This window comes from Ranitomeya imitator, chromosome 6, assembly GCF_032444005.1.
Source record: "Ranitomeya imitator isolate aRanImi1 chromosome 6, aRanImi1.pri, whole genome shotgun sequence".
Lineage (NCBI taxonomy): Eukaryota > Metazoa > Chordata > Amphibia > Anura > Dendrobatidae > Ranitomeya > Ranitomeya imitator.
Window position 1 is genome coordinate 215,189,403 of NC_091287.1, and position 25,308 is coordinate 215,214,710.

A 25,308-nucleotide genomic window follows, 5' to 3' on the forward strand; every position below is an offset into this window, starting at 1 on the left:
AGCTCCAGAAATGCAGTAGGGAGATGGGAGAAAGTTCCACAAAGTCAACTATCACTGCAGCCCTCCACCAGTCGGGCCTTTATGGCAGAGTGGCCCAATGGAAGCCTCTCCTCATTGTAAGACATATGAAAGTCCGCATACAGTTTGCTAAAACACATGAAGGACTCCCAGACTATGAGAATTAAGATTTTCTGGAGTGATTAGACGAAGATAGACCTTTTTAGTGATAATTCGAAGCGGTGTATGTGGAGAAAACCAGACAGTGCTCATCACCTGCTCAATACAATCCCAACAGTGAAACATGGTGGTGGATGTTTTTCAGTTGCAAGGACAGGACGATTGGTTGCATTTATGGAAACATGAATGTGGCCAAGTGCAGAGATATCCTGGATGAAAACCTCTTTCAGAGTGCTCTGGACCTCAGACTTGGCCGAAGGTTCACCTAACAAGACAATGACCCTAAGCACACTGCTAAAATAACAAAGGAGTGGCTTCAGAACAACTCTGACTATTCTTGTCTGGCCACGCCAGAGCTCTGACCTTAACCCAATTGAGCATTTCTGGAGAGACCTGAAAATGGCTGTCCACCAACGTACATCATCCAACCTGATGGAACTGGAGAATATCTGCAAGGAATTATGGCAGAGGATATCCCAAATCCAGGTGTGAAAAACTTGTTGCATCATTCCCAAGACGACTCATGGCTGTACTAGCTCAAAAGGGTGCTTCTACTCAATACTGAGCAAAGGGTCTGAACACTTATGACCCTGTGATATTTGTTTCTTTTTAATAAATTTGCAAAAATTACTAAAATTTCAGTTTTTTTTTAGTCAAGGTGGGATGCAGAGTGTACATTAATGTGAAAAAAATAAACTTTTTTGAATTTACCAAATGGCTGAAACAATGAAAGAGTAAAAAATTTAAAGGGGTATGAATACTTTCCATACCCACTCTATGTATATACCCCTAAACGGTCACCGTTAACTCCACAATAACCTTAGACTACCTGCCACTGCTACCAATCGTTTATACAGGCAGATTGGATGCCTGATAGGTAGCGTATGGCTTCGAGGCAGTTTACAGAATAAAAGGAACAGAACTAAAAAAAATTATATTTATGCAAAGGGAGGTAGTGTTTTTGAAAATATACAAAAGATTTTACAAGGGGGACAAAAATACAGCATATACAGTTACACAAAAATAAAAGGGATAAAACAAAAGAAACTTATTACACCGATTGAAGAAACTATTCAGTTTACCCGAAAGAGAGCAATTCGATATGCATCTCTCTACACGAAACAGATCATAATTCGACTTAATCTTTTTTCAGACCCTGAATGCCACCCACACACCGTCCCGTAATGATCTCACATGGGCAGGGTTGTGGGCTGCTTTCAGCCCTTTAGGATTTTATGAAATCCCAAACTTATGCGATAACGACTCAGACAATCACAGAAGTTCGAAATCAATGCACCATTTTTATTGGGATTTTATCTTTACTAAGAGACCAAACATGGCATAGCTGTTGGCAGTTATTGAGCCCCTGTGGATTTGGGGCCTTTTTGCTGGGGTTATAGTTATGAGAAAATATGTATCTTTTTCCCTTGTAAGCCCTGGCGCCGAAAATGTAGGTCTCATTAATATTGAATTTACACAAATTTCCATATTCTATATCTGTTTTCAGGGACAATGTCTGAGATGGCTTATTGCAACATTTTCCCCTGCAGGAACTTCGTGTCTCCTGAATTCAACATGCATTTCTTGAGACAAAAGGGATTCTACTGTCCTGTTTATGTGTACACTGGGTGACCATGGCTATTTATAAAGGACTAGATTGTGGCCCGATTCTAACGCATCGGGTATTCTAGAATATGCATGTTCCCGTAGTATATGGACAATGATGATTCCAGAATTCGCGGTAGATTGTGCCCGTCGCTGATTGGTCGAGGCAACCTTTATGACATCGTCGCCATGGCAACCATTATGACATCTACGTCGATACTGTGCCCTTCGCTGAATCAGAAACGTGGGATTTCTACGTCCTTTATGACATCATTATGACATCGTCGCTGTGCCCGTTGCTGATTGGTCGAGGCCTGGCGGCCTCGACCAATCAGGCGCGGGATGTCTACGTCCTTTATGACATCATCGTTGCTGTGCCCGTTGCTGATTGGTCGAGGCCTGGCGGCCTCGACCAATCAGAGACGCTGGATTTCCAGGACAGACAGACTGAAAGACAGACAGACAGACAGAAGGAAAAACCCTTAGACAATTATATATATAGATGTGATATATTCTCTTTATTTCTCTGAAACTTAAAGGCTTTTCCTGTCTAAACTATTTGTCCAATCTGTACCTTTTGTCTATGCAAGATATACACCCTTGTTCAGCCTTAAGGACATAAAGAGAAAAAAGGGAGGGAGGGGGATGCAAGTGACTTCAGAGATTTTTAATATTTTCTATGACATGGTCTCTTCATTTTAACCCCTTCACAACCAGAAGTATTTTCGTTTTTGCATTTAGTTTTTTGCTCCCCTTCTACCCAGAGCCATAACTTTTATTTTTCATGTTCACTAAATGCTAAAACTGCCCTGCCATTTTGATTCTCTAGGTCATTACGAGATCATAGACACCAAAACATATATAGGTTATTTTTCACTTAAGTAGTGAAAAAAAATTCCAAAATTTGGTTAAAAAAAAAAAAGCGCAATTTTCCGAGACCTGTAGCATCTCCAATGTTCAAGATCTGGGGCTGGGCGATTGCTTTTTTTTTTGCACGCCGAGCTGCCGTTTTTCTAGATACCCTTTTGATGTAGATACGATCTTTTGATCACCAATTATTGCATTTTATTGCAATTTACTGGCAACCAAAAAAACGTAAACCTGAAGTTTTTTCATCATTACGCCATTTAGCAATCGGGTTAATTCTTTTTTTATATTGATAGATTGGGGGATTCTGAAAGCAGCCATATCAAATATGTGTATAATTGATTTTTTTATTTTTTTTTATTTTGAATGGGGCGAAAGAAGGGTGATTTGAACTTTTTTTTTTTTTTTTTTTTAGTTTTTAACTTTTTGCATGGTTTAATAGTCTCCATAGGAGACTAGTAGCTGCACTTCTTCAATCGCCTTTGCTACACCGAAGTAATGATCAGATCGCCTCTGCTACACTCAGGCGATTATCAGAAATGCTTACTTGCTATGAGCACCGACCAGCGGCAGCGCTCATAGCAATTCGGCTATGACAACCAGAGAGGTCTGCTTGAGACCTCCGATTGTCATGCCAATTCGATACTAATCTGATGGGCAGGATTAGTGATGGACTTCCGGTAAGCACAAGTTAAATGCTGGTATCAGAAATTGACAGCTTCGTTTAAAAAGTTTTTTTTTTAAATTATTATTATTATTATTTATTTATATAGCACCATTGATTCCATGGTGCTGTACTTGAGAACGGGTTACACAAATTACAGTAAGCAAACTAACAATTAAAGATTGATACAGAGGGGCGAGGACCCTGCTCTTGCGAGCCTACAGTTCTAAATAGTGGATTGCGATACCACACACAGCTGTTGTGGGCACATGTCAGCTGTATATATTAGCTGATGTGCGCCTGGAAAGGGGTGGGCTCAGCGACAAACCTCGCACTAAACAGTGGGAGACCGACATCAGAGAATCTGTCAGCAGGTTTTTGCAACCTCTTCTGAGAGCAGCAAGGTGTAGGCAAAGACACCCTGGACCCACCTATGTACCATTTAAAGTTTACTGGGTGCAGTAGTTGTGACACAGTTCTTAGATTTAGCATGTCTGTTGACCATAAGCTGCTTATCACAAAAGGGGACGGAGTCAGACCAGTTAACACAGGCCAGCTAGTCACAGCACTAATAATGTCATAGTGAGAAGAACAGGATTTTTGGTTGCTTACCGTAAAATCTGTTTCTTGGAGCCTCCATTGGGGGACACAGGAACCATGGGTGTATGCTGCTGCCTATGCAAATAAATAAGTTAGCTCCTCCTCTGCAGTCTGGCATTATACTCTTCAGTTAGTAAGAAAGCAGTAGGAGATAAATAAGGTTGAAAACCATAACCACAAACTTGAGAACTGTAAACGTCAGAACAGTCATAGAACATAAAACAACAGAAACTGAGAAACATTCGGAGGGTGCTGTGTCCCCCAATGGAGGCTCCAAGAAACAGATTTTACGGTAAGCAACCAAAAATCCTGTTTTCTTTATCGCCTCTCATTGGGGGACACAGGAACCATGGGACGTCCCAAAGCAGTCCCTAGGGCGGGAAAAACAGACTTCCATCAGGTCAGAGGACTCACCACTGCCGCCTGCAAGATCCTTCTGCCAAGGCTGGCGTCCGCCGAAGTGTAGGTATGGACCTTGTAAAATTTGGGGAACATGTGGATGGAAGACCAAGGTGCCGCTTTGCACAGCAGTAGGGCGGAAGCCCTGTGGTGCACCGCCCAGGAGGCGCCAACTGCCCGGGTAGAGTGAGCCTTTATCCCAGGAGGGGGCACTCTGTTCTTGACCCGGTAAGCCTCCAGAATTGCTGTTTTTATCCAGTGAGCTATAGTCGCCTTAGAAGCCGGTAGGCCTTTGCGCGTGCCATCAGGAATGACGAAAAGAGAATCAGTCTTCTGGAAAGTGGACGTTCTAGTCAGGTAGATCCTCACTGCCCAGCTTGTTCAATGATCGCTCCAGAGGATGAGTCGGAGCTGGACAAAAGGAAGGTAGAACGATTTCCTCGTTGAGGTGGAAACCACCTTAGGAAGGAAGGAAGACGGAGGCCTGAGGACCACCTTGTCCTGGTGAATGACCAAGAACGGAGGTCAGCAAGACAGGGCCGCCAACTCGGAAATGCGGCGGATAGAAGTGATGGCCACAAGAAAGGCCACCTTCTAAGATAGAACTGACAGGGGGAATCTCCCTGAGAGGCTCAAAGGGGGAAACCCTCAGAACGTCCAGTATGGAGCGGGTGCTGACTGTAGGGGAGGGACTAATCGGACTGTGGCCGTTGCTGATTGGTCGTGGCAGCCATGACAGGCAGCTGGCGAGACCAATCAGCGACTTGGATTCCATGACACAGAGGCCGCGACTAATGAATATCTGTGACAGACAGAAGGACAGAAAGACGGAAGTGACCCTTAGACAATTATATAGTAGATATGTATTTGCAAAAGCGCATGCAAGACACTTAAAAAAAAAAAAAGTGTAAAAAATGCATTTATTTTCATCTGCGTTTTTGTGCCAAGTGATGCAGAAACCTTGCAGAAATTTCTGCAAGCAAATACTCAACGTCGAGGATGTCGTCGAGGTATGGAGCACCGCAAAGCGCAGAATCGGCGATGTCCGGGGAATATCGGGACATGGAGGTAGGCGTCCTGAAAATCTATGTAACACAGAAATTCTTGAGCCTCCATGGAAGCAATTACTGAACAAAGGGATTCCATCCTGAAATGCTTCAGATGAACTTTCTTGTTCAGTAATTTGAGGTCCAGAATGAGACGAACCTTGCCGTCTTTTTTTCGGAACCACAAAAAGGATTGAATAGAAACCTGTGAACCGGTCTTTTTCTGGGACGGGAACGATTACCCCGGCTTTGAGGAGAGAACCGATGGCTGTAAAGAAACCCAAAACTAGAGCGGGGTCTCTTGGAGGTCGGGATTCGAATTAACAATCCCGGGGTCGTGAAACGAACTCTATCTTGTATCCCAGGATACACCTTCCCTGACCCATGCGTCCTCTACTGAGGAGATCCAGACGTCCCTGAAGAAGAGGAGACGGCCGCCCAGAGGGGAAAACGCCTTGGTGTGTTAAACCCTTTTTCTCCAGAACTTACCGCCAATTGGATGGTCTCTCCCTCGGCGGATCCCCCTGTTTCCAGGCTGTCCACCAACACTGTGCTTCCACTGTCCGGCGGAGTATCTCTGAAGGATTCTAACAATAGAGTTATAGAATCCTTTGCAAAGTCAGCCTTTGAAGCGGCTGCAGCTGCTCTATGCCCAGCCTTTGCTTCCACTTGGGTTACGAAATCTGTATCCAAATGGGCCAAAGAACTCTGTCGAGGTATCCTGGACGGGGTGCCACCCGGACAGCTGGCGGAGCTTGCCGACCAGATTTCTCACGCGGGTGAATACCTGGTCTCCGCCTCTCTGGATGCCACGTCTTGTGCGGCTCAGGCGTCCAGCAATGCTGTTGCCATCCACCGGACCATTTGGCTCAAGGCCAGGCAGGCGGACTTATCTTCCAAAAAGTCCTTTACCAGTCTGCCCTTTCAAGGCTCACGTCTCTTTGGTTCCAAGCTGGACCCAATCATTAAGGACGCCACCGGGGGTACAAGTTCTCTTCTCCCCCAGGCTAAACCTCATCGCCCTCCTCCTAGACGACAATTTCGGTCCTTTCGGCCTTTTTGTCGCTTCTTGGCGTCACATTCCTTTTCTCAGCAGTAACAGAGGCCACAGGCACGTCAAGAGAAGAAGGTGGTATCCTTTAAGCCCACTCCGTCCTGGCGTCTTCGCTACTCCCAGGGTAGATCCTCCAGGTCCAGGACTGGAAGATCCACCTCGGGTTCTCTCTTTCTCTGGTCAAGATTTCCTCGAATTCAGAATGAGGAGCAAAAAACTTGGAAGGTGGTTTAGCCCGTCTAAACGAAACCACCTGATCTGCGGGTTCCGTGGCGGGATCCTTGATGCCACAGGTTTGGTTTATAGCTCCAATGAGATTCTGGACTATATCCCTCACGGTGGCGATTTGGTTAGAATCCAGCTCCGAAATATCCTCCGAGGGCGCATCAGAGAACACCTCGCCTGACTCAGGGGAGGAGGATCGGGAGGACGCCGACCGCAGACGAGGACCGTGAGGCGAGATGGAGCGACTCAGACCGACGTTCCTGTCTGGACCTTTTGCGGCTTATCAAGGAGGGCTCGGGCGGAGGCTCCTGCGACCCGCTGGCCACTGCGGGGGTCTACAGAGGTAATCGATCCAGCACAGATACCAGAGTTTGAGACACCCGTGTTAGATCGGCCACAGATTGTGACAGAGGAAGCCCAGCCTGGGACGGGGGTATCACTCTCGGGCGGATCGGCCGGGGAAACCTGGGTGGTGGGAACAATCGGGTTGCTGCAGGCCTGACATAGCGGAGAGGACTGACCTGAGGGAAGTTTGCAGTTACAGGACGAACATGCAAAGTACTTGACTAAGGCAGAAGAGGAAGAAGTAGGATAACGAGAGCGGCCCCCTTTAGAGGTAGACATTTTGAAGGGTCCCTGAAGAATATGCCAGCGGGTTAGGGGACAGGGGAGCAGAGGGGGGTGTCAGTCTGTAGTGCAGAGCTACTTACTGCAGATGAGAAAACGGATACCAGGTGGAGGAAGCTGTCCAGCTTGCGGAGGATCTCCGGAGAGAAGTAGAGCTCCTGCTGCAATCCGCGCAGATGGTGACCGATGAAAGGGGTCAGGTCAGAAATGTGCGCTCTGGAAAGAGCCGAGCACGATGTGTGTGCCAAGCAGCGGCGTAGAGGAAGGGGAGGAGTCAGCCGGGATGGCGCCGGTGGGCGGGAGTGCAGGACAGAGATTGTCGGGCTGGAGAAAGCCTGCCCGATGAAAGCGCAAGTGGGCGGAGCGCGGTACCGGAAGTAGGCCCAGGCCGAAGCCAGGGCCTAAATTGGGAGCCAGCAGCCGGAGGAAAGAGCCGCAGTGCCGCACTAGAAAAGCGGCGCAGCAGCCTGCCAAGGCTGTCATGCTGGAGAGCAGCCCCCGTGAAACCAGTGGCACCAGAGCAGTGCGCCGCAGGAAGAAGCGGCACGACAGCCTGTCAGGGCTGTATCACAGGAGAAGGTGGTGCGGCCGCCGTGAGAACCGCGGCGCCTGGCATAGGAAGCGGTGCGGCAGCCTGTAAGAACCCTGCCCCAGATAGAAGGGAGAAGGGCCGCAGCAAGAAGAAAACGCGCCTGCCTGCAGCGCAATTGAGGACCATCTTGTCCTGCAATCCCAGGCCGTGCTGGTGCAAGCGACGACCAGGTAATCTGGGAGCCCCTAGTAAGACCCCCCCCCCTTGAAATATCTGGGATGGGGAAACACTTACCTCAAATCTCCCACGCCGATACTAACCTGAAGAGGAATGAGACGTCCAGGGAGCTGATGGAAGTCCTCGTCTCCGCAACAGACAGGCTCTGGTGGGCGAGTGGGTGGGGGACGGAGCCAGGACCGGACTTCTAAGCACGCTTGTGTGCTAGGCTCTTGGTCCTAAAGAGGGATCTATGAGGATACGGGGTGGCAGTACACGTCATACTCATAGTCCGTATTGTGGGACTACAGGTGTGACTGTTCACCCTGTATCCCTCTGGGAAACCGGAAAGAAAATGACGCACATTGAGGTAAATAAGGGTCTAATGAAAGACCCGTGTCCACCTCCTACTGACACTAAAGGTACCTTCAAACTGAGCAACTTTACAATGAGAACGACAACGATCCGTGACGTTGCAGCGTCCTGGATAGCGATCTCGTTGTGTTTGACATGCAGCAGCGATCAGGATCCCGCTGTGACGTCGCTGGTCGTAGCTAGAAGTCCGGTACTTTATTTGGTCGTCAGGTCGGCGTGATTTGTCATATTTGACAGCAAAAGCAACGATGTCTGCAATGTTTTTTCATGGAGCTAACAACCAGCAAGAACGATAATGACGTCACTGGATCGCTCCTGCATCGTTCTGCTGTTGCAGTGTTTGACGTCTCCTAGCGGCCTAAACAGCGACGCTACCTTAAGCTAAACTGTATAATGCCAGTCGGTGGGGTGTACACTGCAGAGGAGGAGCTACCTTTTTTATTTGCATAGTGTCAGCCTCCTAGTGGCAGCAGCATACACCCATGGTTCCTGTGCCCCCCAATGAGAGGTGATAAAGAAACCACCACTATAAGTAAACAACTGCACACAGCTTGTTAAGTACACATCCTAGAAATTTGTTTTTTTACCCCTACATCATGCTGTCCTCAGATTAGATAGCAAAATCTGCTGACTAATTCCCTTTAATAGCCAAGCCAACTCTCTTCTATGCCGCAGCCAGTCACTGTCGTCACACACACAGCTCTAGTCTTCTGCTGAAAGAGTAGCGCTATGTGCACACGTTGTGTATTTGCTTGCAGAAATTTCTGCAAGGTTTCTGCATCACTTGGCACAAAAACGCAGATGAAAATAAAAAAAAAAAAAAAAAAGTGTAAAAAATGCATTTAAGTGTCTTGCATGCGCTTTTGCAAATACATATCTACTATATAATTGTCTAAGGGTCACTTCCGTCTTTCTGTCCTTCTGTCTGTCACAGATATTCATTAGTCGCGGCTTCTGTGTCATGGAATCCAAGTCGCTGATTGGTCTCGCCAGCTGCCTGTCATGGCTGCCACGACCAATCAGCAATGGCCACAGTCCGATTAGTCCCTCCCCTACAGTAAGCGCCCGCTCCATACTCTCCGCAGTCACCGCTCACACAGGGTTAATGCCAGCGGTAACGGACCGCGTTATGCCGCGGGTAACTCACTCCGTTACCGCCGCTATTAACCATGTGTGACCAAGTTTTTACTATTGATGCTGCCTATGCAGCGTCAATAGTAAAAAAAAAATCTAATGTTAAAAATTAAAAAAATCACTATATACTCACCTTCCGCTGCCTTTCCAGCTCCTGGCTACGGTACGGTGACTTCTCCATGCAAGCGGCAGGTTCCGGTGGTATGGGAGAAGGACCTGCCATGACGTCATCACAGGCCCTGTGCAAGAAGGACCTGCCATGACATCACGGTAATGTGACCGCGATGCCATCACAGGCCCTGCACGAGAACGACCTGCCATGACGTCACGGTCATGTGACCGCGACGTCATCACAGGTCCTGCGTGACAAGGACCTGCCATGACATCACGGTCATGTGATCGAACTACAACTGGCCCTTGGAAGGCGAGTATGTTTTTTTTTTTTTTAAACCTGTGACATACGTGGATGGGCAATATACTACGTGGCTGGGCAATATACTACGTAACTGAGCATTATACGCTGTGCTATATACTACGTGGCTGGGTAATATACTACGTGGCTGGGCAATATACTACGTGGCTGGGCAATATAGTACGTCACTGGGCAATATACTACGTGGGCTGTGCTATATACTACGTGGACATGCATATTTTAGAATACCCGATGTGTTAGAATCGGGCCACCATCTAGTAGCTAAATAAAGAAAAAAAAAATTGTGATGCAATTTCCTTGTTCAACCTCTTCAGCCAGATACCCTCATTAATATTAAATAAAGACACTCAGTCACCAGCCAATGTAGGAGCAATAACATAATTAACCTACATATGCTATAACAAAACAGCAACTGTCAAATCTGCGTGAAATGCAATGTGTGTTTATTTTTCAAAAAAAAAAAAACAAAACAAAAAAAAAAAAAACATACGAGTGGGCATAATTTTCATAACCAGCAGAGGGAAAGCCGACGACTGATGTTAATATTCTGGGAAGGAGCCAATAGCCAAAGGTTACCAGCCTATTAACCCCTTTCTGCCATCTGACGTACTATCCCATCCATGTCACGGACCGCTCCCGGCACTTTAACCCCTGGAACACTGAGATCAAACAAGATCGCAGCATTCTGGTGCCGGCAGAGACATAGAGAAGCATGCGCAGGGAGGGGGCTCACTGTGTGCTCCCCTAAGGAAAAACAAGATGTGATCGTACTGTCCTGAGGTTCTTATTTCAGACCCCCGGCTCCAAGATGGCTGCTGGGTCCTTCCGGGTCCTGCAAGGAGGTGGCTTCTCAGTGCCTGGTTAGAGCAGGCACCGGCAAGCCTCCTTCACTACCTGTCAGATCACTGATCTGATACAGTGCAGTGCAAAGTGTCAGGTCACCGATCTGACTTTATATAGTGATGTCCCAACCTGGGACAACCTAAAAAAAAAAGTTTTTAAAAAAATATTAGCATGTGTAAAAATAAATTTTTTTAATTCCTAAGAAAAAAAAAAAATGTTTTTCCAAAAAAATAAATGTAACTAAAAATAAAAGCACACATATTTAGTATCACCGCGCCCGTAACGACCCAACCTACAGAACTGTCCCTCTAGTTAACCCCATACAAAAAGGCAAAAACACAATGCTTTATCATACTGCTGAACAAAAAGTTTAACACAACGCGATCAAAAAGACAGATAAACATGGTACCACTGAAAACATCACCTTGTCCCGCAAATACAGCGTCATCAGCGAAAAAAAGTTATAGCGCTGAAAATAAAGCGATGCAAAAATATTTCTTATATAAAATAGTTTTTATTATATAAAAGCGCCAAAACACAAAAAAATGATTTAAATGAGGTATCGCTGTGATCGTACTAACCTGAAGAATAAAACTGCTTTATCAATTTTACCACACACAGTGGTATAAACACCCCCCCCCCCCCCCCCCCCCAAAGAAACGCATGAATTGCTGTTTTTTGTTAATTCTGCCTCCCAATAATCACAATGAGCGATCAAAAAATGTCATGTGCCTGAAAATGGTACCAATAAAAAAGACATCTCGGTCCGCAAAAAACAGGACCTCACATGACTCTGTGGGCCAAAATATGGAAAAATTATAGCTCTCAAAATGTGGTGATGCAAAGACTATTTTTTAAATATAATGCGTCTTTTAGCCTGTGACAGCTGCCAAACAAAAACCCGCTATTAATAGTAAGTCAAACCCCCCTTTATCACTCCCTTAGTTAGGGAAAAATAATAAAATAAAAAAAATGTATTTCCATTTTCCCATTAGGGCTAGGGCTAAAGTTAGGGTTGGGACTAAAGTTAGGGCTGGGGGTGTGTTGAGGTTAGGGTTGGAGTTAGAATTGGAGGTTTCCACTGTTTAGGCACATCAGTGGCTCTTCAAACGCGACATGGTGTCTGATCTCAATTCCAGCCAATTCTGAGTTGATAAAGTCAGACGGTGCGCCTTCCCTTCCAAACTCTGCTGTGCACCCTAACTGTGATTTACCCCCACATATAGGGTATCGGCATACTCAGGATACATTGGACAAGAACGTTTGCGGACCAATTTCTCCTGTTACCCTTGGGAAAATAAAAAATTGGGGCCGAAAACAATTTTTGTGAAAAAAATATGATTTACTTTTACTTTAGGTTATAAACTTCTGTGAAGTACTTGGGAGTTTAAAGTGCTCACCACACATCTAGATAGATTCCTAAGGGGGTCTACTTTCCAAAATGAGGTCACTTGTGAGGGGGTTCCACTGTTTAGACAAATCAGGGGCTCTCCAAACGCAACATGGTGTCCAATCTCAATTCCAGCCAATTTTGCATTGAAAAGTCAAACGGAGCTCCTTCCGTTCCGAGCTCGGCCGTGCGCCCAGTGGTTTACCCCCACATATGGGGTATCGGCGTACTCAGGACAAATTGCACAATAAATTTTGGGGTCCAATTTCTCCTGTTACCCTTGTGAAAATAAAAAAATTGTATCTGAAATAATTTTTGTGTGAAAAAAAGTTGTTTAAAAAAAAAAAAAAAAACATTCCAAAAACTCATGTGAACCACCTGAAGGGTTAATAAACTTCTTGAATGTGTTTTTGAGCACCTTGAGGGGTGCAGGTTTTAGAATAGTGTCACTTCTGGGTATTTTCTTTCATATAGACTCCTCAAAGTGACTTCAAATGTGATGTGGTCCATAAAAAAAACATGTTTTACAACATGAAAAATCGCTGGTCAATTTTTAACCCTTATAACTCCCTAACGAAAAAAAAAAATTTGGTTCCAAAACTGAGCTGATGTAAGGTAGACATGTGGGAAATGTTACTTATTATTTATTTTGTCTGACATATCTGTGTGATTTAAGGGCATGAAAATTCAAAGTTGGAAAATTGCAAAATTTTTGCCCAATTCCCCATTTTTTCCACAAATAAGCTAAAGTCATATCAAATAAATTTTTCCACTATCACGAAGTACAACATGTCATGAGAAAATGTCAGAATCATCAGGATCCATTGAAGCGTTCCAGAGTTATAACCTCATAAAAGGGACAGTGGTCAGAATTGTAAAAATTGGCCCGGTCATTAAAGGGAACCTGTCACCCCGTTTTTTGAGATTGAGCTATAAATACTGTTAAATAGGGCCTGCGCTGTGTGTTCCTATAGTGTATGTAGTGTACCCCGATTCCCCATGTATGCTGAGAAATAACTTACCAAAGTCGCCGTTTTCGCCTGTCAATCAGGCTGGTCAGGTCGGGAGGGCGTGGTGACATCGATGGTTCTTCCTCAGCTTTACGTTGGTGGCGTAGTGGTGAACAAGCAGCGCGCGATCTGCGCTGTAATCCCTTGCATCGGTGGGGGCGGCCATCTTCCTGGGGCCGCGCGTGCGCAGATCGAGTGCTCTGCTGCACGGGGCTTCAGGAAAATGGCCGCGGGATGCCGCGCGTGCGCATTAGAGACCGTGGCGGCCATTTTCCCAAAGCCGAGATGCAAACTCGGCTTTGGGAAAATGGCCGCCGCGATCTCTAATGCGCGCGCGCGGCATCCCACGGCCATTTTCCTGAAGCCCCGTGCAGCAGAGCACTCGATCTGCGCACGCGCGGCCCCAGGAAGATGGCCGCCCCCACCGATGCAAGGGATTACAGCGCAGATCGCGCGCTGTGTCTTCACCACTACGCCACCAACGTAAAGCTGAGGAAGAACCAGCGATGTCACCACGCCCTCCCGACCTGACCAGCCTGATTGACAGGCGAAAACGGCGACTTTGGTAAGTTATTTCTCAGCATACATGGGGAATCGGGGTACACTACATACACTATAGGAACACACAGCGCAGGCCCTATTTAACAGTATTTATAGCTCAATCTCAAAAAACGGGGTGACAGGTTCCCTTTAACGTGCAAACCACCCTTGGGGGTAAAGAGGTTAACATACAAACCAACTTTTTGGGTATAAAAAATTTTTTTCCAATAGGTTTCCAAAATTGTACTGATATAAAGTAGACATATGAGAAATGTTATTTATTAACTATGTTGTGAGACTAGATTTAAGGCCATAAGAATTTGAAAATTGCTAAATTTTCGCCAAATTTCCATTTTTTTTTCCACAAACACAAGTTATATCAAAGACATTTTATAACTATCATGAAGTACAATATGTCACAAAAAAAAAAATCTCATAATCAGTAGGATATGTTGAAGAATTCCAGAGTCATTACCTCAAAGTGACACTGGTCAGAACTTTAAAATTTGGCTTGATTATTAAGGGGTTAAAGCTCATTACATAATCACCACTGACAGAACTTTGCAAACACTATCATAACCAAGTAGGAATATATATATAAAATGACACACACATTATATATATATATATATATATATATATATATATATATATATATATATATATATATATATATATATATATATATATATATATATATATATTTATTAGCCCCGCGTTGCATGGGCATAGTAAATATCTGTGGTTAGTTATAGCACCTCACTTCTCTTATTTTCCCATCACGCCTCTCATTTTCCCAATCACATCTTTCATTTTTCCCCTCACACCTCTTATTTTCTCCCTCACTCCTCTCATTCCCCCCTAACACTTGTCATTTCGACCTCACATCTGTCATTTTCCGATCACTCCACTATTTTCCCTCACTCCTCTCATTTTGCACTCACACCTTTTCATTTTCACCTCACACCTCTCATTTTCACCTCAGTATATACATGTTTGCCATCTCCCTTATATATAGTATACACCTGTATGTCATCTCCTGTATATAGTATATACCTGTATGTCATCTCCTCTGTATATAGTATATACCTGCTGTGTGTCATCTCCCCTGTATATAGTATATACCTGTATGTCATCTCCTCCTATATATAGTATATACCTGTGTGTCATCTCCTCCTGTATATAGTATATACCTGTATGTCATCTTCTATATATAGCATATACCTGTATGTCATCTCCTCCTGTATATAGTATATACCTGTAGGTCATCTGCTCCTGTATATAGTATATACCTGTGTGTCATCTCCTCCTGTATATAGTATATACCTGTATGTCATCTCCTCCTGTATATAGTATGTACCTGTATGTCATCTCCTCCTCTATATAGTATATACCTGTGTGTCATCTCTCCTGTATATAGTATATATCTGTGTGTCATCTCCCCTGTATATAGTATATACCTGTGTGTCATCTCCCTTGTGTATAGTATATACCTGTGTGTCATCTCCCCTGTATATAGTATATATCTGTATGTCATCTCCTCCTGTATTAGACCTCATTCACACGTTATTTGCGCAGTATTTTTACCTCAGCATTTGTAAGCTAAATTGGCAGCCTGATAAATCCCCAGCCAACAGGAACCCCTCCCCCCTGGCAGTATATATTAGCTCACACATGCACATAATAGGTCATGTGACTGACAGCTGCCGTATTTCCTATATGGTACATTTGTTGCTCTTGTATTTGTCTGCTTATTAATCAGATTTTTATTTTTGAAGGATAATACCAGACTTGTGTGTGTTTTAGGGCGAGTTTCGTTTGTCAAGTTGTGTGTGTTGAGTTGCGTGTGGCGACATGCATGTAGCGACTTTTGTGAGATGAGTTGTGTGTGGCAACATGCGTGTAGCAACTTTTTGTGTGTCGAGTTGCATGTGACAGGTTAGTGTAGCAAGTTGTGTGCAGCAAGTTTTGCGCGTGGCGAGTTTTATGTGTGGTGCCTTTTGAGTATGTGCAAGTTTTGTGTGAGGCAACTTTTCCATGTGTTGCAACTTTTGTGCATGTGGCAATTTTTCCGCGTGTGCAAGTTTTGCGTGTGGCGAGTTTTCCAAGAGGTGAGTTTTGCACGTGTGGCGAGTTTTGCGTGAGCCTAGTTTTTGCATGTGGCGAGTTTTGCGCGTGGCGAGTTTTGAGCGGCGACTTTTGTGTTTCGACTTTTATGTGGCGAGGTTGGTGTATGTGTGGTGAAATGTGTGCTGAGGGTAATATGTGTTCAAGCACGTGGTAGTGTGTGGCGCCTTTTGTGTGTGTTCATATCCCCGTGTGTGGTGAGTATCCCATGTCGGGGCCCCACCTTAGCAACTGTACGGTATATACTCTTTGGCGCCATCGCTCTCATTCTTTAAGTCCCCCTTGCTCAGATCTGGCAGCTGTCAATTTGCCTCCAACACTTTTCCTCTCACTTTTCCCCATTATGTAGAAAGGGGCAAAATTGTTTGGTGAATTGGAAAGCGCGGGGTTAAAATTTCACCTCACAACATAGCCTATGATGCTCTCGGGGTCCAGACCTGTGACTTTGCAAAATTTTGTGGCTGTAGCTCCGACGCCTCCAACACTTTTCCTTTCACTTTTTCCCCATTATGTAGATAGGGACAAAATTGTTTGGTAAATTGGAACGCGCGGGGTTAAAATTTCGCCTCACAACATAGCCTATGACGCTCTCGGGGTCCAGACGTGTGACTGTGCAAAATTTTGTGGCTGTAGCTGCGACGGTACAGATGCCAATCCCGGACATACACACACACATTCAGCTTTATATATTAGATGTATATAGCAGCACATACCAGGATTATATATATATATATATATATATATATATATATATATATATATATATATATATATATATATATATATATATATATATATATATATATATATATATATATATATATATATATAATCCTGGTATGACGCAGGATGGGTGCAGCACATGACAGGATGGGGACGCAGGATGGGTGCAGCACATGACAGGATGGGGACGCAGGATGGGCGCAGCACATACCAGGATGGGGACGCAGGATGGGTGCAGCACATGACAGGATGGGGACGCAGGATGGGTGCAGCACATGACAGGATGGGGACGCAGGATGGGTGCAGCACATGACAGGATGGGGACGCAGGATGGAGCAGCACATACCAGGATTATATATATAATATAATATATATATAGGATTATATATATAATCCTGGTATGTGCTGCTCCATCCTGCGTCCCCATCCTGTCATGTGCTGCACCCATCCTGCGTCCCCATCCTGTCATGTGCTGCACCCATCCTGCGTCCCCATCCTGTCATGTGCTGCACCCATCCTGCGTCCCCATCCTGGTATGTGCTGCGCCCATCCTGCGTCCCCATCCTGTCATGTGCTGCACCCATCCTGCGTCCCCATCCTGTCATGTGCTGCACCCATCCTGCGTCCCCATCCTGTCATGTGCTGCACCCATCCTGCGTCCCCATCCTGGTATGTGCTGCGCCCATCCTGCGTCCCCATCCTGTCATGTGCTGCACCCATCCTGCGTCCCCATCCTGGTATGTGCTGCACCCATCCTGCGTCCCCATCCTGGTATGTGCTGCACCCATCCTGCGTCCCCATCCTGCGTCCCCATCCTGGTATGTGCAGCAACCATCCTGCATCCCCATCCTGCGTCCCCATCCTGGTATGTGCTGCACCCATCCTGCGTCCCCATCCTGTCATGTGCTGCACCCATCCTGCGTCCCCATCCTGTCATGTGCTGCACCCATCCTGCGTCCCCATCCTGTCATGTGCTGCACCCATCCTGCGTCCCCATCCTGTCATGTGCTGCACCCATCCTGCGTCCCCATCCTGCGTCCCCATCCTGGTATGTGCTGCAACCATCCTGCGTCCCAATCCTGCGTCCCCATCCTGGTATGTGCTGCGCCCATCCTGCGTCCCCATCCTGTCATGTGCTGCACCCATCCTGCGTCCCCATCCAGGTATGTGCTGCAACCATCCTGCGTCCCCATCCTGCGTCCCCATCCTGGTATGTGCAGCAACCATCCTGCGTCCCCATCCTGCGTCCCCATCCTGGTATGTGCTGCACCCATCCTGCGTCTCCATCCTGTCATGTGCTGCACCCATCCTGCGTCCCCATCCTGGTATGTGCTGCACCCATCCTGCGTCCCCATCCTGGTATGTGCTGCAACCATCCTGCGTCCACATCCTGGTATGTGCTGCAACCATCCTGCGTCCCCATCCTGGTATGTGCTGCAACCATCCTGCGTCCCCATCCTGCGTCCCCATCCTGGTATGTGCTGCAACCATCCTGCGTCCCCATCCTGTCATGTGCTGCACCCATCCTGCGTCCCCATCCTGGTATGTGCTGCACCCATCCTGCGTCCCCATCCTGGTATGTGCTGCACCCATCCTGCGTCCCCATCCTGGTATGTGCTGCAACCATCCTGCGTCCCCATCCTGCGTCCCCATCCTGGTATGTGCTGCACCCATCCTGCGTCCCCATCCTGGTATGTGCTGCAACCATCCTGCGTCCCCATCCTGGTATGTGCTGCAACCATCCTGCGTCCCCATCCTGGTATGTGCTGTAACCATCCTGCTTCCCCATCCTGGTATGTGCTGCAAACCATCCCGCGTCCCCATCCTGTCATGTGCTGCACCCATCCGGGGGCCTGAGCAGGCGGGGACACCGGCGCGCTGTGGGGGTCAGGTGCCGGTATCGCCGCCAGCTCAGGCCCCCCAGCACTTACTATACTCACCTGTCTGTCCCGTTCCACCGCTGGGCGCCGCCATCTTCCCGGTCTCCTGGCTGTGACTGTTCAGTCAGAGGGCGGCGCCGGCGCGCATTAAGCGCGTCATCGCGCCCTCTGAACTGAAGGTCACAGGCAGAAGACCGGGAAGATGGCGGCGCTCAGCGTTGGAACGCAGGACAGGTGAATATGGCCGATACTCACCCTCCTGGCGGTCCCTGCTTCTCTGTTGGAGATCGCGGTGTGTGTTCAGTGTGCTCCCGGGAGCGTCACTCTGTGAGGCCCAGACTGCGCCGGCGCTTGCGCCTGCGCAGTCTATAAAGGCTTCGGACAGAGTGACGCTCCCAGCGTTATATTATAGATATATATATACTAGCTGAAGAGCCCAGCGTTGCCTGGGCATAGTAAATATCTGTGGTTAGTTATAGCACTCACTTCTCTTATTTTCCCATCACGCCTCTCATTTTCCCAATCACATCTTTAATTTTCCCCCTCACATCTCATTTTCTCCCTCACACCTCATTTTCTCCCTCACTCCTCTCATTCCCGCCTAAGACTTGTCATTTCGACCTCACATCTGTCATTTTCCGATCACTACACTATTTTCCCTCACTCCTCTCATTTTGCACTCACACCTTTTCATTTTCACCTCACACCTCTCATTTTCACCTCAGTATATACATGTTTGTCATCTCCCTTATATATAGTATACACCTGTATGTCATCTCCTGTATATAGTATATACCTGTATGTCATCTCCCCTGTATATAGTATATACCTGCTGTGTGTCATCTCCCCTGTATATAGTATATACCTGTATGTCATCTCCTCCAATATATAGTATATACCTGTATGTCATCTCCTCCTATATATAGTATATACCTGTATGTCATCTCCTCCTATATATAGTATATACCTGTATGTCATCTCCTCCTATATATAGTATATACCTGTATGTCATCTCCTTCTATATATAGTATATACCTGTATGTCATCTCCTCCTGTGTATAGTATATACCTGTATGTCATCTCCTCCTGTGTATAGTATATACCTGTGTGTCATCTCCCCTGTATATAGTATATATCTGTGTGTCATCTCCTCCTGTATATAGTATATACCTGTATGTCATCTTCTATATATAGCATATACCTGTATGTCATCTCATCCTGTATATAGTATATACCTGTAGGTAATCTGCTCCTGTATATAGTATATACCCGTGTGTCATCTCCTCCTGTATATAGTATATACCTGTATGTCATCTCCTCCTGTATATAGTATGTACCTGTATGTCATCTCCTCCTTTATATAGTATATACCTGTGTCATCTCTCCTGTATATAGTATATATCTGTGTGTAATCTCCCCTGTATATAGTATATACCTGTGTGATCTCCTGTATTAGACCTCGTTAACACGTTATTTGCTCAGTATTTTTACCTCAGTATTTGTAAGATAAATTGGCAGCCTGATAAATCCCCAGCCAACAGGAAGCCCTCCCCCTGGCAGTATATATTAGCTCACACATACACATAATAGACAGGTCATGTGACTGACAGCTGCTGTATTTCCTATATGGTACATTTGTTGCTCTTGTAGTTTGTCTGCTTATTAATCAGATTTTTATTTTTGAAGGCTAATACCAGACTTGTGTGTGTTTTAGGGCGAGTTTCGTTTGTCAAGTTGTGTGTGTTGAGTTGTGTGTGGCAACATGCGTGTAGCAACTTTTTGTGTGTCGCGTTGCATGCGACAGGTTAGTGTAGCAAGTTGTGTGCAGCAAGTTTTGCGCGTGGTGAGTTTTATGTCTGATGCCTTTTGAGTATGTGCAAGTTTTGTGTGAGGCAACTTTTGCATGTGTTGCAAATTTTGTGCATGTGGCAATTTTTCCGCATGTGCAAGTTTTGCGTGTGGCGAGTTTTCCATGAGGTGAGTTTTGCACTTGTGGCGAGTTTTGCGTGAGCCTATTTTTTGCATGTGGCGAGTTTTGCGCGTGGTGAGTTTTGAGCGGCGACTTTTGTGTTTCGACTTTTATGTGGCGAGGTTGGTGTATGTGTGGTGAAATGTGTGCTGAGGGTGGTATATGTGTTCAAGCACGTGGTAGTGTGTGGCACATTTTGTGTGTGTGTTCATATCCCAGTGTGTGGTGAGTATCCCATGTCGGGGTCCCACCTTAGCAACTGTACGGTATATACTCTTTGGCGCCATCGCTCTCATTCTTTAAGTCCCCCTTGTTCACATCTGGCAGCTGTCAATTTGCCTCCAACACTTTTCCTTTCACTTTTCCCCATTATGTAGATAGGGGAAAAATAGTTTGGTGAATTGGAAAGCACGGGGTTAAAATTTCACCTCACAAAGTAGCCTATGACGCTCTCAGGGTCCAGACGTGTGACTGTGCAAAATTTTGTTTCTGTAGCTGTGATGCTTCCAACACTTTTCCTTTCACTTTTCCCCATTATGTAGATGGGGGAAAAATAGTTTGGTGAATTGGAAAGCACGGGGTTAAAATTTCACCTCACAACATAGCCTATGACGCTCTCAGGGTCCAGACGTGTGACTGTGCAAAATTTTGTTGCTGTAGCTGCGATGCTTCCAACACTTTTCCTTTCACTTTTTTCCCCATTATGTAGATAGGGGCAAAATTGTTTGGTGAATTGGAACGCGCGGGGTTAAAATTTCGCCTCACAATATAGCCTATGACGCTCTCGGGGTCCAGACGTGTGACTGTGCAAAATTTTGTGGCTGTAGCTGCGACGGTGCAGATGCCAATCCCGGACATACACACACACATACAGCTTTATATTTATATTTACACACATACATATACACACATACATACATACATATATACACACACATATATACATATTAAAAAAATAAATAAAGAAATCACCTCACCAACATTTTTTCACTCTGGTACTGGATTAAGGCAGTTGATAAAATTTCAACAGCTTTGATGAGAAATGTAGCGTCGTCAATCTCCACAATTCTAAAATGTTCCTGCAAGAGATGGTAACAATTAGGTATAAATTTTCATTTACGACTTAAATGCATACTGTAACATGACTGCCTATCATAACTAGCGAAGCATGTTGCCCAGTGCAAATGAGCATTTAGAAACATCTGCCAGTTGCTGTATGTGGGATCAGAGAAGCAAACAATTTCAATGAAAGAGCAGCCACAAGAAAAAAAAATACAATAAGCACTTTTTCCACAGGAAAATCAAAACCTGCTTAAATGTTTACATACCCCGACAGAATTGTTTGCTTTCTTGGCCATTTTTTTCAGAGAATATGATTGATAACACCAAAACTTTTTCTCCACTCATGGTTTGTGGTTGGGTGAAGCCATTTATTGTCAAACTACTGTGTTATATCTTGATCAAAAGTTCATATACCCTGGTGATTTTGGCCTGATAACAGGCACAGATATTCACACAAATGGGTGTGAATGGCTACTAAAGGTAACATCCTCACTTGTGACCTATTTGCTTCTAATCAGTATGTATGGCTGAGTGAGCCTCTGGGATCCAGACAGACTTTTGCATCTTTCATCCAGCTACTTTTCTAGATTGTGGGTCATGGGAAAAGCAAAAGAATTGTCAACGGATCTTTGGGAAAAGGTAGCCGAACTGTATAAAACAGGAAAGGGATACAAAAAGAGATCCAAGAAATTGATAATGCCAGTCAGCAGCGTTAAAACTTAGGTTAAATGGAAAATCATCAGCTCTATAAAAACAAAACCAACAAAAATGTCGTCCACAACTGCCAGGAAAATTATTCGAGATGCAAAGAAAAACCCACAAACATCTGCTGAAATACAGGACTCTCTGAAAACTAGCGGTGTGGTTGTTTCAAGATGTACAATAAGGAGGCACTTGAAGAAAAATGGGCTGCATGGTCGAGTTGTCAGAAGAAAGCCATTACTGCGCAAATGCCATAAAGTATATCGTCTAAAACACGCAAAACAGCACAAAGACAAGTCTCAAATCTTCTGAAACAACCATAAATGTCACATTTGGAGAGAGGTCAACAAGGCCTATGATGAAAGGAACACCATTCCTACTGTAAAGCACGGAGATGGATCGCTGATGTTTTGGGGATGTGTGAGCTACAAAGGCACAGGTAACTTGGTAAAAATTGAATGAAAGACGAATGCAGCACATTTTCAAAAAATCGTACTTGGACGTTCCAATATGACAAAGATCCAAAACACAAGGCCAAGTCGACCCCTCATTGGCTACAGCAGAACAAAGTGAAGGTTCTGGAGTGGCCATCTCAGTCTCCTGACCTCAAAATCATTGGGTCACTCTGGGGAGATCTCAAGCGCGCAGTTCATGCTAGACAGCCTAGCAATTTACAGGAACTGGTGGCTTTTTGCCAAGAAGAGTGGGCAGCTTTACCATCTGAGAAAATAAAGCACCTCATCCACAACTACCACAAAAAACTTCAAGCTGCCATTGATGTTAGAGGGGGCAATACACGGTATTAAGAAATGTGGTATGTGAACTTTTGATCAGGGTCATTTGAATGTTTTGGGTTGTCATTGTGAATAGAGAAAATTAGCAGTTTTACAATAAATGGCTTCACCCAACCACTAACCAGGAGTGGAGAAAGTTTTAGCATTCATCCTCTGAAAAAAAGGCCAAGAAAGCAAAAATTCTGCTGGGGTATGTAAACTTTTGAGCACAACTATATATGTCTGCTCCAAACTACAAGATATACACACAATAATTAACCAAAAACACAACAAAAACCAGCATAATAGAGACAAGTCTCTATTAGAGTGCAGCTGAAACAAATACTGTATGCTGTAAAGAAACCAAAACAAAAAGACTACGTAACCGGACTAGTCGCTAAAAGAGCTGTGGCAAAAAAAAAAGGGGTCACAAGGGCCCAGAAAAAACGACCTTCAAGTCCATATGAAACTATATATATATATATATATATATATATATATATATATATATATATATATATATATATATATATATATATATATATATATATATATATATATATATATAAATATATAAATAACCTTTATTAATCATTAAAATACAGAAAATGCAGAAAATTACAAGAACAGGCGAGGTATAGTGCCACATGGTGTGCACAGACACCACACAGACGTGTAAGCATACCAGGGGCACACGGAGCCAGGGACGAGAAACACCGCACTTATCAGTAAGCCTCCAAAAGGGCTAGTACTCCCCATATATAGAAAAAATGTGTGTAAATAGCAAAAAAAGGTTTAAATACACGCCTTCTATAGTTACAAGTTACAAACGTAGAACACACCTGATTATATCCAACATGGGATCATGGTCCAGTATATAAAAAATACCATAAGAGGCATAGTCCCGAAATTTAGGGAAAAATCCAAGATATAAGTTACCTCTTAATGAAGTGACGGGTGTAAAGCTCCCGGGGTCCGTGCGCCCACCCCAAGATATACACACAAATATACAGTTGAAACCAGAAGTTTAAATACACTATATAAAAAGACACACATGCATTTTTTTCTCAATATCTGACATTAAATCAGAAAAAACTTTCTCATTTTAGGTCAATTAGGATTACCATAATTATTAATATTTGCCAAATGCCAGAATAATGAGAGAGAGACAGAATGTTTTAATACATTTTTATTACTTACATAATATGTTTCAGGTTATCCAGATATTCTTGCCAAAAAATGCACTTGAAAATGGAGCTCGCAGCGCCTGTGCAGTAGAAGCTGTGATCTGATAGCTGCTACTGTGCATGCGCCAGCGTCACCATCTTAAGAGTTTTTTTTTCCCTAGCAAGATCGTGCCGCTGGCACATGCGCAGTAGCAGCTATTGGATCACAAATAGCTGCTTCTGCATAGGAGTGGCGGGCGTCATTTTCAAATGGTTGTTTTTTTTGGGGGGGGAATATCAGGATAACCTCAAACATTATACATTAGATATGCGCTTATGCTGCAGCGCAGGTGCTATGGCTGGCACCTGCCTACACCTACGGGTGTTTTTCATTATGTATATATAAATATTCATTATGCAAACTAGGAGGCAGGTCAGTGAGGGATCAGTGACCTGTCAGAAGCCATATAAAGGAATACCTAAGCAGAGCACTACATGAAGACCCCCACACACAAACAGGCCGCCCTTAAGCACGGGCATAGAATTAACTCAAAACTGAAAATAAAGATTAAACAACCACAAGGTAGATTTCATGAACCAAGGTATCATTGTAATCAGTATAACAGAACAGATCTGACACTGTAGGTTACTGTGCACAATATTGCGGACATGTTCTCTTTAATGTGTGATCATGCATTAGTTTGTTGATTTCAGAGCCAATAAAAAGTGCGGAGCTTATTTATCCTCAGGTTTTCAGAATGTTAAACTTCTCCTTCAAATACTAGAAACCATTCCCAACACGATCAATTGGAACAACAACATTTTTTATTACACCAAGTTTAATGCCAAGTGGTGGAAGATAAACTTGGAATGGATTGAATAGTTATTTGTGTTGTACACTGTACCAACCGTGAGCTCGACTCAACAGTCCCGGGCTCATTTTGTAATTATTGCTGTCATCACGACTGCTCCATAGGCACAAGAAACATATGCTTTGTGTGCCCCAACTGTAGGCAGAGCAGCAGTGCTACCACTTCAGGTCAGACCAAATTTTCCATTTACGTTCTGAGTATTTGACCATTTTGAAAACTAACTCCATAGAAGCATGGGTCTTTTACATTCCAACCTTATGATCCAATGGAACACAGTTTTTTTGCTACCATTGTGCA

General features: G+C 44.7%; 1 protein-coding gene across 1 annotated transcript in view; it reads right to left on the reverse strand.

Annotated features, from left to right (window-relative positions):
- The window catches only part of LOC138642358 (uncharacterized), a 223,479-nt gene that overhangs the window by 45,469 nt on the left and 152,702 nt on the right, over nucleotides 1–25,308 (reverse strand). Inside the window, exon 14 of the mRNA XM_069730472.1 lies at nucleotides 21,414–21,515. Coding sequence (XP_069586573.1) covers nucleotides 21,414–21,515 — 102 coding nt within the window. The remainder of the gene's footprint in view (nucleotides 1–21,413; nucleotides 21,516–25,308) is intronic.